At 37.6% G+C, this 11,069-nt stretch overlaps 1 protein-coding gene across 1 annotated transcript; it reads right to left on the bottom strand.

The window, feature by feature from the left end:
- Positions 1-274: 274 nt before the first annotated feature.
- On the bottom strand, positions 275-8,744 carry tpm3 (tropomyosin 3). Its single transcript, XM_004074180.2, has 10 exons — positions 8,520-8,744; positions 7,801-7,926; positions 5,207-5,340; positions 4,924-5,041; positions 4,406-4,476; positions 3,434-3,509; positions 2,613-2,675; positions 2,436-2,505; positions 2,175-2,253; positions 275-464 (listed from the first exon to the last, which is right to left on the bottom strand). Exons 1-10 carry the CDS (start codon positions 8,631-8,633, stop codon positions 461-463), a joined length of 855 nt encoding a protein of 284 aa, XP_004074228.1. The 5' UTR covers positions 8,634-8,744; the 3' UTR covers positions 275-460.
- Positions 8,745-11,069: the final 2,325 nt, after the last annotated feature.

The following is an 11,069-nucleotide window of genomic DNA, read 5'->3' as shown; positions in this document are numbered from 1 at the left end:
TGCTTTCTTTTCCACTGAAGGAAGAATTAATGATTTTGGCCTCCCAGAATGCCACCCTTTTGAGATAGCACATGCCAACGACTGGAAGGATTTCCTCTAAAGCCTGTGTGGAGATTGAGATGTGCTGAAGGTCAAAGGTCAAATATATGACGCATCTGTATGTAGGATAGATGCATTCAGTCTAAAGATCAGACTTGTGTGCTGGCATTTCACCATGAGTTCTTGAAATCCTGGTTGATGTTTTCCTTTTACACAAGAAATTGAGTCAGACAGCTTCCAAAGATTTTTTTTAATACTTTGGGTCACACTTGATAGTAAAGAACTGGTGGGCACGGACAATTAACAGCTCAAAATGCACAACAAACTTTCATCACAGAGTGAATAACGTCCACTGGAACATATGTGATGGGGGGAGGGGTTCTGCACGGGATCTTGTCAAGCCAGACCAGATTGTGGACGGTTAGCTGAAAAAAAGAGAAGAGTCTTCATAAATGGAAGCAACAGCAATTATTTATAGTGGAACATAACTTTAACATATTTTAAGACTTTTAAAAAAATAGTACTAATAGCGAATACCCTTTAAAACCTGTGCTTTCTTCATCACCTTTTGTGATGTCTACATCTCTTCCTCGCAACAATGACCGCAGCCATTTGTACGTAAAGTTAGGCCAGCTGCTGCCAGCCTTTTAAGGTTGCAAAACAGCCACCAAATTCCATGATCAATACTGGCTTTGTCTTTGTCCTTGTACAGGGTTAAGTAGGAGCTAGAGGCAACTCCAGCTACCACAGGATTGCCAGGGCCACTTAATGAAAACCACTATCTAACTCTTAAGTGTCACCTATCAACCCATGAAGCGTGTATTTGGGCTGTCGGGCCACATGTTCTCCCACAGAGAACATGCTAACTCCACACTAAAAAGATGCAACCAGGAGCAAAACCAATACCCTTTATGGAAGTAACCACCACAGCACTGCCCCACTGAAATATCCTGTTTGTTTTTTTGAATACCGATTGTTTCCTTTTTCCACTTTTTTGCGGTCTGCCAGAAAAGTCTTTGTTCCACATTCATTAAAGGGAAATGCACTAAATGGACTGGACATGATGTTTTTGCCCAAATAAGCGACCCAACCCCCGGTGCATCTGGTTACTGAACAGAGTGCAAAATGATTTTGTGAGAGCTGTCCACATTTTTAGATTCTAGACTTTAAAAACTGATGTTGAATAAGCCAAATTTTTAGTCTGGCCTCTTAGACCCAAACAATTCTGTTTCAATGTGGTCTTCCCGACAGGTGTGTCCAGTCCTGTTTTTTCACAGCACCAATATCCTTTTTTGTTGTTGTTTCTGTAAATGTATATATTAAATTTAAGCTGCTTGTAATTTGTTTTTCTGAAACACAGAGGCCTTGTGTTGCTTTTATTTTTAATTTCAAACTAAATCGTTTATATTTTCATTTAGATAGATGAAGCTGATTTAAGTTGTGTGTTAGTTCTGAAATTATTCTTTCAAATCTTTTGTTTTACCTTTAATTAATATTTTTATAATTAATTCTTACATCATATATCATTTTAGAACGGAGAGGCATTTAGATAAGTTTCTCACTTTATATTATGTAATAGTTATGCAAGTCCTAAAAAGAAAGTAACTTAAAAGTAATAAAGGAGTCATGCAACGCATTATGGTCTGGGACATTAATATTGCAAAGTATTTATTTTTCTGTATTGTATCAAAGTTGGGATGTAACTTGCTACAAACGACAAAGCTGAAATTTTCTCTACAGACATTTCTGCCTAAAGCATACTGCACAATGTAAAAAAAAAAATAACCTAGGCTAAACAACTCAACTCATGACAAATTACAGCCCCAAATGCATCTGCAGCATGCTTGCTAATAGGATGCACCCTTATTGCTCACAGTGTTGCCTAAAGGATTTTCTTTTTTTGTGGCAATCTGGTTTTATTTTTAAAATAGTTCAGTCTTTAAAATAAAAGCAGAGTGCAAACAAACCTGTTGACTTGGATAAACAGCATTTGTTTGTCATCAGTAACAGTAACAATGCAGTTTTGAAGATTGATTGTATTTGCATATATTTAGGGTAAAATTTGTTTTAATGAGTTAGTCACATTTTCAGACAGGATGCTGAATTACTCTGGCACACAACTTTTCATTACTTACATAGAAGTCATGTCATTTAGAGCATGGTCCAGTTCTTCACTGATGGCTTTGTACTTCAGTTTCTGAGCATAAAGCTCATCTTGGGGAGAAAGGAAAACCGAATTACAGTGTGATAAAGTTTGTTTTTTCATCAACATTTATTTTTCTTTCATCAAGGAAAAGAATTTTATGGTTAAAAAAAGTCTTGTTTTTGCCATTTCATGATTTTAGGAATGACACCTTATAAAGTATGCACTTGGACACATGGAATGAGATCTGTACCTTCTAAATCATCAATAGTCTTCTCCAGCTTAGCGACAGATCTTTCTGCAAACTCAGCTCTGGTTTCAGCCTGAAAAAGTTAAAAAGTAAAACACTTGATGTACTGCACTGCTGACGGTAATTAAAGGGTAAAAATACATCTTTAGCGTGAAAAAGACATGTCATTTTTGTGCTCACCTCCTTGAGTTTGTCAGTTAAAATCTTGATTTCCTCTTCATATTTGTCCTCCTTTTGAGAGTACTGCAGAAAGAAATCCAACAGTTGTTAATGCACAGCAATCGCACAAGTCTACAGTGTAACAGTGTTCTATCAATCTATGCTGTACATTTAACCCTTGTGCTATCTTAGGCACTTTAACATTGGGAGTTACATGAAATCCTCTCCACCTTTATCCACCTTTGTCATGGTATGGAGAACACGTCAACGGTCATCTTGACCCCATTGGATAGCACAAGGGTTAATATAGTTTTGTGTTGTATCATTTAAACCAGGCAGAGACTTGGGTATGTGTCCAAAGCAAAAGATTGGAGCTCTTTATTGATAATCCCCAACTATTTCTAATCTGCTAAAAAAAAATGGATGACAAAACCAAGGCTCTGTGCTAAGACTGCTGCCTACAGCAGAAGATGGAGAGATAAATACAAGAAAATGGATAAAGGACATAGGTTATAATTGCATTTTACTTTACCATTAGACTACTTTGGGGTGTTGATGCATCAGTTTATTTGACTGCTGTGACAACTCAACCAAAACTAAAACAACTCAAGTATTAGTTAGAAATCTGTAAAAGATTTTAATTAGAGATTTTTTTTTTTTATTAGAGACATATCACAAAAAATCTACTGAAGACGTTTATTTAATTAACTGTCACGTTCCCACTGTGGGGCAATAGTGCCTGTAATTTTAATGCCAGATAAAACTACTATAAGTGATTTCTGGGGAATTTTAGGTCGAAGAAAAAATAAGAAGTCATGTTTGTGCTTGCAATGACTGCTTACTTTCTCAGCCTGAGCTTCCAGAGACTTGAGGTTGTTGGTGACATTCTTCAGTTCTTCTTCCAGTTCAGCACATTTACTGATTGATATGCATTTTAGAGGAAAAAAAAATCAGTGTAAGACTCTTTGAACAGAAAAGTGAATGGTCTACACTCCACAAGGTGAAAGTGAACTGCTGAGTCGTGGCTTAATGTGGCTTAATGCTCATGGTTCTTCCCTGAAAGGATTGGATTGTTGACATTTGGGTTTGCTTAAATGACATAGTTAAGTTACCTATTTTGCCACACCTCTGGAAAAGTCAAGAAATGAACTATTGAAACTCCACATCAGAACTTAGAACTGAAGAAGTTTCTCTAATGAGCAGCAAAACTTCTTTAAACATTCACCCATTTACACATTTCTCCACACACGTAATTTATTTGAATCTACCGGTACTTCCAATGATTTTTTTTTATATTTTTAGAGAAAATATTTAAAATGGTGTTATTCATCTGGTTTTCTCACCCATCAATTGGTCAATTTCAAGAAAACCCAATGACTGCATGGCTTAGATCAATAAATCTCATTATTTTTAATTTTCAAATTAAGATTATTAAAGATCATTAATTCTGCTCTTTTTCTTCCAATAAGGGAGATGATGCCCTTTCAAGACACATAAGTGTAAAACTTTTTAAATTAATAAAATCACATTATTAATTTTATAGTCCAGCTTGGGTCTAAACTTGACCTATTTGAACAGTGGCCAAGTCTGGGTCCCCCTGTGCTGGTCCCTAGCCCAGATAAAATACAGGGTTGTGTTAGGAAGGGCATCCGGTGTCAAAATCTCTGCCAAACCGACTGTGCGAATCAGTGAACACTGATTTGCTGTGGCGACCCATGAAGGGAAATGCCAAAAGGTGAACAACACCAACTAGATTAGCAAAAAGCTCATTTTTACATGAAAAGATAGGGTGAAGGCTTCAATTAAACACTCACGCCTCGGCAAGTTCTGCCCTCTCCTCTGTACGCTCCAGCTCCCCTTCAACAATCACTAGTTTACGAGCCACCTGGTTTAAAACAAGTAAAAGTCAAAACGATGTACAGTCTTTGTTAAGGTTTATATTAGTATTGTCTAAATATCTAAAAAAGAGTTTTGTTTCCACGGCTTACAGCATGGACAAAGTAGGTTTCAATGTCTTTTGTGTTATACCTGACCAGACAATTGTGCTAATAATGCAACTTTATTAGAACTTGAAGTAAAACATTCAGAAGTTATTAGTTGCTATAGTAGATAACATTATCTTATTTAGTTTAACTAAGACAATAAAAGATCGGTTCAATTCATTTTATGAGGATAAAAATGTATCAAAATATTTTATAATTACCAGATCAGAATGTCATATATTCTCAAAAGTCAGAAAACACGTATACCAAAAATAAAATAATGAAAAATAAAGTGCTTTTAGCAATCAGAGAATTCTGCTAACAGCTCTTAGCAACATAAACCAACTCACCTCTTCATATTTGCGATCGGCTTCCTCTGCTATGTGTTTAGCTTCTTTTAGCTGAATCTCCTGCAGCTCCATCTTCTCTTCATCTTTTAGGGCCCTGTTCTCGATTACCTTCATGCCTCTGTGCAGAAAAATATCACACTACGTTAGAAGTTTGTGCTCACATATTTGTGTGTATGTATTCAAACATAACTGGTTTGGTTAATTTTATTTCTCTGCTGAGATAACAATCTCTTTCCTCCTCATCCATGAGCAAAACTACACAGATTTCAGAAGAGGGTTATACCTTTCACTCTCATCTGCTGCCTTCTCTGCTTCCTCCAGTTTCTGTAACGCTGTTGCCAGTCTCTCCTGAGCTCGGTCCAACTCCTCCTCCACGAGCTGGATGCGCCTGTTCAGGGAAGCCACTTCAGCCTCAGCCTGACCAAAGGTAAGCCAAACAATGTGTTACTAATACGTGCAATGGTACAAAAAATGTTTTCAGGCAGAAAATTGAATGCAACAAGTTATTATATAGTAATAATTTTTAAAAGCCCTTTTTAAAACACCCAAATACACTTTATAAAGAGGTAAAGTAAAAAAGAAACAATAATATTTTGAAGAACAGAAGGAATGAAGAAACACATTCATGAAAGAATTACAATTTGAAAGAAAAAGCTGTTCAAAAAAGCTGTTCAAAGACTTCATCTCCCAGCAACCCCAGCAACAGTTTCTGGATGCCACACGCCTGACTTTCATTTGCAAATCACTCACAGTACACCTAAGCACTGAGCCTCACTCAGTGTGAAGTATTGTTTGTGCCACTCTGCCTGCATTACCGAGTGTTGTATTTGGACCCGATCTTCTGATTTCCTGACCCTTGTCTTTCACTCTGTTTGCCTGCTGCCTGCCCCAAATCTCGCCTGGATCCTGACTATTTCTGTTTCTTCTCTGATGCTGCCATGCTCTTTATTGACTCCTGCCTGCCTGACCCTGATTTAGCTTTGTGGACTTTTAGCTGAGCTAATAAACATGCTGCATTTGGATCCAGCCGTCTGCCCATTCTTGTGACAGAATACTTTGCCAAACATGGATCCAGCAGGAGCTCCCAGCCCGATGAACCCGGTGGGGTTTGCTTCTTTGTTGCTGGAGCACAGTTGCCACCTCCCTCCAGGAGTAAAGATGCAAGAATTATTTAAAGACTTTTGGATCTGAACTGGACTTTTTCTATAGCTTTAGTATTCTTATGTAATAGGTGACAAATGGATTTATATTTAAAGGGCTGTCTCTTTTAGAGCTCTTTGGTCTTGGTCATGGTGGAGAGGTTGGAGTCTGAATGTTTAGGGGAATAAATAGGTGTATTTTATTCAGATAATAAGTTCAAACAGGTGACATTAATACAGGAAAGAAGAGCCACAGGTCTCTGTGGGACAGAATTCTAGCCTGTTTGTTGGAGCTAAATACTTATTTTCAGCACCATCATACAAATAACTCATTAAAAATCATACTACTTGATTTCTTGGAATATTTTTTGTTTCATTCTTTCTCTCATTGAATGTATGATTAACATTACTGACCTCTTTTATCTTAGTAAGTGGGACAATGGATAGAATTAGAGGCTGATGAATACTTATTGACTTTGTCACCTTTATTAAGGTGTTTATTTTCCAATTACAGCTGCCAGTGTAAGATTTATACAGAGGAATAACACACAGCTGTCGCTGAGTATCAACCTTGAATCATAGATTTCTCAAAGCATTTCTAAAGATGCCAAAATGGCTTCCAGATCTTCTTAAAGTGTACGCCTAAGATAAAACGCAGATGGAGCATGAAACTGGGGAAGTCAGGGAAAACAGAGGATGAAGCGGGGAGGTTGCAGCCAGCAGGAATGCAAAGGTCCTCTGCAGACTGAGGCATGGCAGAGGAGGTGGCCGACAAGTCAAAACCAAAGCAGCCCCTTCGAGGGTGGAGACACAGGCAAGAGATGCGACAACATCAAGGAGGTACTTAAACTAAGCATCATCTAAACATGGAAATTGGTGAGCCTTCAGAGCTGCCTGATTTGTATTTGCTTAGAGAACCAGTGAAACACTACCCGCTCCCTGTTCCTCACAAAAAAGGCTTTACAAGGTTTGCAAGCTTACTCCTGCTCTTAAATCAGAAATGTTCATCTATCCTTTGATAATGGCAGCATATCCCAACTCGGGACAAGTGGAGCACAGCCTAAACAGATGTTTGTATTTATTGTGATTTTTAGAATTTACAAATAATATTGCAAAAGGTAGTTTGTTCTTAAAATTTGGAAGATTTTAACAAAGAAATTATAAAATATTGTTTGTAAAAAGCCAACAAAACACTTCCGTCAGGTTTATACAGAGTGTCAAGACTGAAGACTTAAAACAACTGTTAAGTGACCTGACAGGAATGGCTGAAGGACCAAAAAAAGACTGGAACTATTGTGAGGCTTACACTCAAGGTTATGATGGTGACATCATAGTGGAAATCAGGATTTAAATCCCACCAACAGCTGTGAGAGGCAGGCAAGGCATGCTGGGAATGCAGCACAGGAGGACAGGCCTGGCTGGGACGAACCACATCAACTGCCTCTGTCTGAGTCTGTGCCCCGGGCTCTCACCGCACAACAATGCAAAACCTCTTTTCATGTCATCCTCACACATGGCTCATCCCAAACCCAGAGGATAGGTTTTTTCCAATGGTATACCTCCTGTTTATTATGTTATAAAATGATATAAAACTGATCATTTTTGACCAAAGATGCAGAGATAATATAAAGTGGGTTTATTTAATTGGAAAAAAACAACATTCAGGTATTTTACGGTTCTTTCTCAGTTTAACGATCCTATGTGCAGCAGCTGAGCTTAGTGTTGCATGATTACTCACATCAGCTGCTTTTTTGTCAGCAACTTCCAGCTTCTCCTGAGCGTCCTTCAGGGCCTCAGAGTATTTATCCAGCTCATCCTCCGTCGACTTCAGCTTCTTCTGCATTTGCAGGAGTTCATCTTCATGCTGAAGACAAACCGACAAGGAAAATAAATCATCTACACAGCAGGTAACCTGAAGAAAGTCCTATTTTGATATACTGAGCTGCACTTAATGCATATGAAATTGCCCTATGTTATTACACTCCCTTGTATATTATGTTTAAACAATTCTTCTTACCCTCTAAGAATTTTTTTATTTTGTTTTCAGTTTAAGACCTCTGGTTTTATTCAAAGACACTTTATTATTCCCCAAATTAAGAAGTTGTAGTACATATTTTTTAACTTTATCTTTATTGACAACAGTGACTGAAAACAATTTTTGTTATTTACCCTCAAAGTAGAGGAGGCTTAAATTCTGGAGCTTTTTTTTAACCTTCCAACAACCCCATCAGTAAAAAAAATGTAAATCTTTAGTAATCATTGTCTGGGGTCGGTGATCAGAACAATTTTTAAAATACAATTTTTTTTTTCTATGTGCTTAACTTTTTTGTTGAGCTGGGAGTTAAAATGTTAACAGTGATTGTTGGTTTTTATGGCTTTTTCCAAAAAAAATGTTGTGCTTTTTAGATAATTGTAGGTCTTTTAAATGTATTTACATTATAGATTGCCATGACCCACCTGTTTACTTCTGTCCTCAGCTGCTTTCCTGTCAGCCTCAGCTTGTTCTGCCTGGTCCAGTGCGTTCTCCTTGTCCAACTTCAGCATGAGCATTTTCTTCTTGATGGCTTCCATTTTGGCTGTTGGGTTCCTGAAGCTGACAGGGAAAACAAACAGAGGATTTTGTCTAAAACAGGTTCTAGAGCTTGTCTAAGCTGGTGGAAGAACCAAACTCACTCAAGATATTTTTATATAGCAGACACCTAGCTCCTCCTTCTTTAATCCCACCCTTTGTGACAAAGTGGGTAACGTTACACCCATTTGTCCCAGAACTCTGTCCAACATTTATTAAAAGAGCACGTGTGTTTTGCCATTTTCCATCATAAATCAAGGTTCAAACATTTGTTATTCCTGTTTTGTGTTGTATTTATTCCATCTAGAATATGAGTAATCTTACAGGGTTGTGGAGAATCACACACAACATTCAGCAATCTCCAATTAAAATAATTTTTTTTCTGTCTTCTCGAGATTTCAAGATAAGTTTTAGTTTTATTCTGTTATCCTTAGAAAACTGGTGTTTTCTTCTCATGATAATGAGTCTTTAGGTTATTATCTCGAGAAAAGAGAAAAAAATTGACATGGCTATTCCGGTCTTCTGTAGTAAACATCTGTTAAAGTGAGTTGAGAAATCAAACTTTTTTGGCAAAAATGTTTTTATTACCTACCTTGTAACACCCCTTTCCCCCCTCCCAGACAAAAAGGAACCAGATAAAACCTGAAAAGTTCAAAACCTCATTTTAGTCAAAATCATTTTTCCCTTTCATTTTCTGACAAAAATATTGAGGCAGTTCAGTTGAGATTTCCTCATAATATTCTGTCCCTGACATTCTGTGTTGCCTTTTCATCGGGTGTCAATATTAGAATTGTTATTGCTTTAAACTCCTTCCCTCATTTATGCACTGATTAATAACTGAAAGCTTTATTATAACCGTACAGTTTATGCAAATATTGTTAAGGAGAAAAACCACTCTTGTTTTTAGAGGGGCTCCAATAGTCTATGCCCCCACCACAGCAAAAACCTAATTGTGGTGTTTGAAATGTCTTCCATGAAGCAACAATAACTTCAAATGCAAGACCGCAGCCTTTACTGGTGTGTGTCAATTCAACTGAAACTGAACCTGAAGGGTTTCTTTCTTTTTTATGATCCCTTTAACTCTATTTGAAAATGTGACAGCGTCTTATAGGATGAAAGAAGAAGGAGCTGCAAACAATGCCAAGAGAAACATTAACTGTGTGCTTGAGTGCCAAATGCCCTGGGATAACTATAACGGGATCTCTCCAGGGAATACACAACCGTGAATGTGTCGCTTATTCCTGTCTAAGCCCTGCTGGGTTATTAATAAACATGTTTTGGCTGACATTGTCCTACGGATCAGAACAAAAGAATGTCTGCAGCTTGGCCATGCTGGTGGAGACGACTCTACAGAGAGAAGTGTTTAATGGTTCTGTTAGTTTGACGATAGTTGATGAAATTATGCAAAACATAGGAATATGCTATATTTTGTTTTCTGTAATTAAAGAAAAGTTTTTTTAATAGATGGGGACATTGTTGGATTAGAATTAAGACAACAGTGAGCATAAATGGAGTGGATTACAGCCGTTTTTTTCTAGTTTCCACTTTAATATACTCTTCTGGTCCTGACCTGCTGGACCTCATCACAACTTTCTTCTGGTTAGGGCATGGAATGTCATAATTCCAGCACAATGACGCCCATAGTGGAAATTTGTGTAACAGTATATGGATGGTGGCCTGTAAAATGACTGTGGTGGTGAAGTCAAATTGATTAAAAAGATTTTAAGACCCCCTTCCAATACAAATCACGTTCTTGTGGCATTTTTCTCATGACAGATTACATATATAAAGAAAATTACTATTAAAATTGCATTTGCTGAGTATTTCTTTATTCAAATTGTGGATGATGGGATGATGAGAAGTGGGGGCGGGCTTACTCCACGCCAACAACTCGGAGGCAAATCTCTGATGAACCCCTGCAGCTCTGCAGAAATATGTCCTGAAAAATGATATAGGATTTTTTTATAATCATAATTAAGACTACTGGAAACTCATCAAAAAGATGATAAGAGTTGGGCTTTGAGGAAAAATAAAAACTTAAACTAAGTTTTGTTTTTAGTGCCAAGAAACGTCTGAACTATTCGTTGAATTTTGTTGTATTTTCGGTGGGTATTGTTGGTGGTTCAGTCTGTCAGACACTGTTACAACCCTGGGCTGTATAGATGTGTTCCTGGTGCCTGCTTCGTTTCTCCATTTGGTGATGGATTCAGGAGAACTCATCCTCCGGCCAGATCCTCCGCTGCAGCTCTGGGGTCCTCAGCTATTTCCCTGCAGGCACTCATCTGTTTGGTTGCATTTGTTTTCCCCATTTAACAGACATACACTTTATTCTCAGACACAAACGCAACACCACATCTTCATGCTTTGTTATTTGGGTTGTTTAAGTGTATTAAAAGTACACTGAGTGCTGAAACCGGTTTTGTCTCCCTCTTATTTAT

This window comes from Oryzias latipes, chromosome 11 (assembly GCF_002234675.1).
Source record: "Oryzias latipes chromosome 11, ASM223467v1".
In the NCBI taxonomy this organism is placed as follows: domain Eukaryota; kingdom Metazoa; phylum Chordata; class Actinopteri; order Beloniformes; family Adrianichthyidae; genus Oryzias; species Oryzias latipes.
This window is presented reverse-complemented; position numbering and strand designations above follow the sequence as displayed.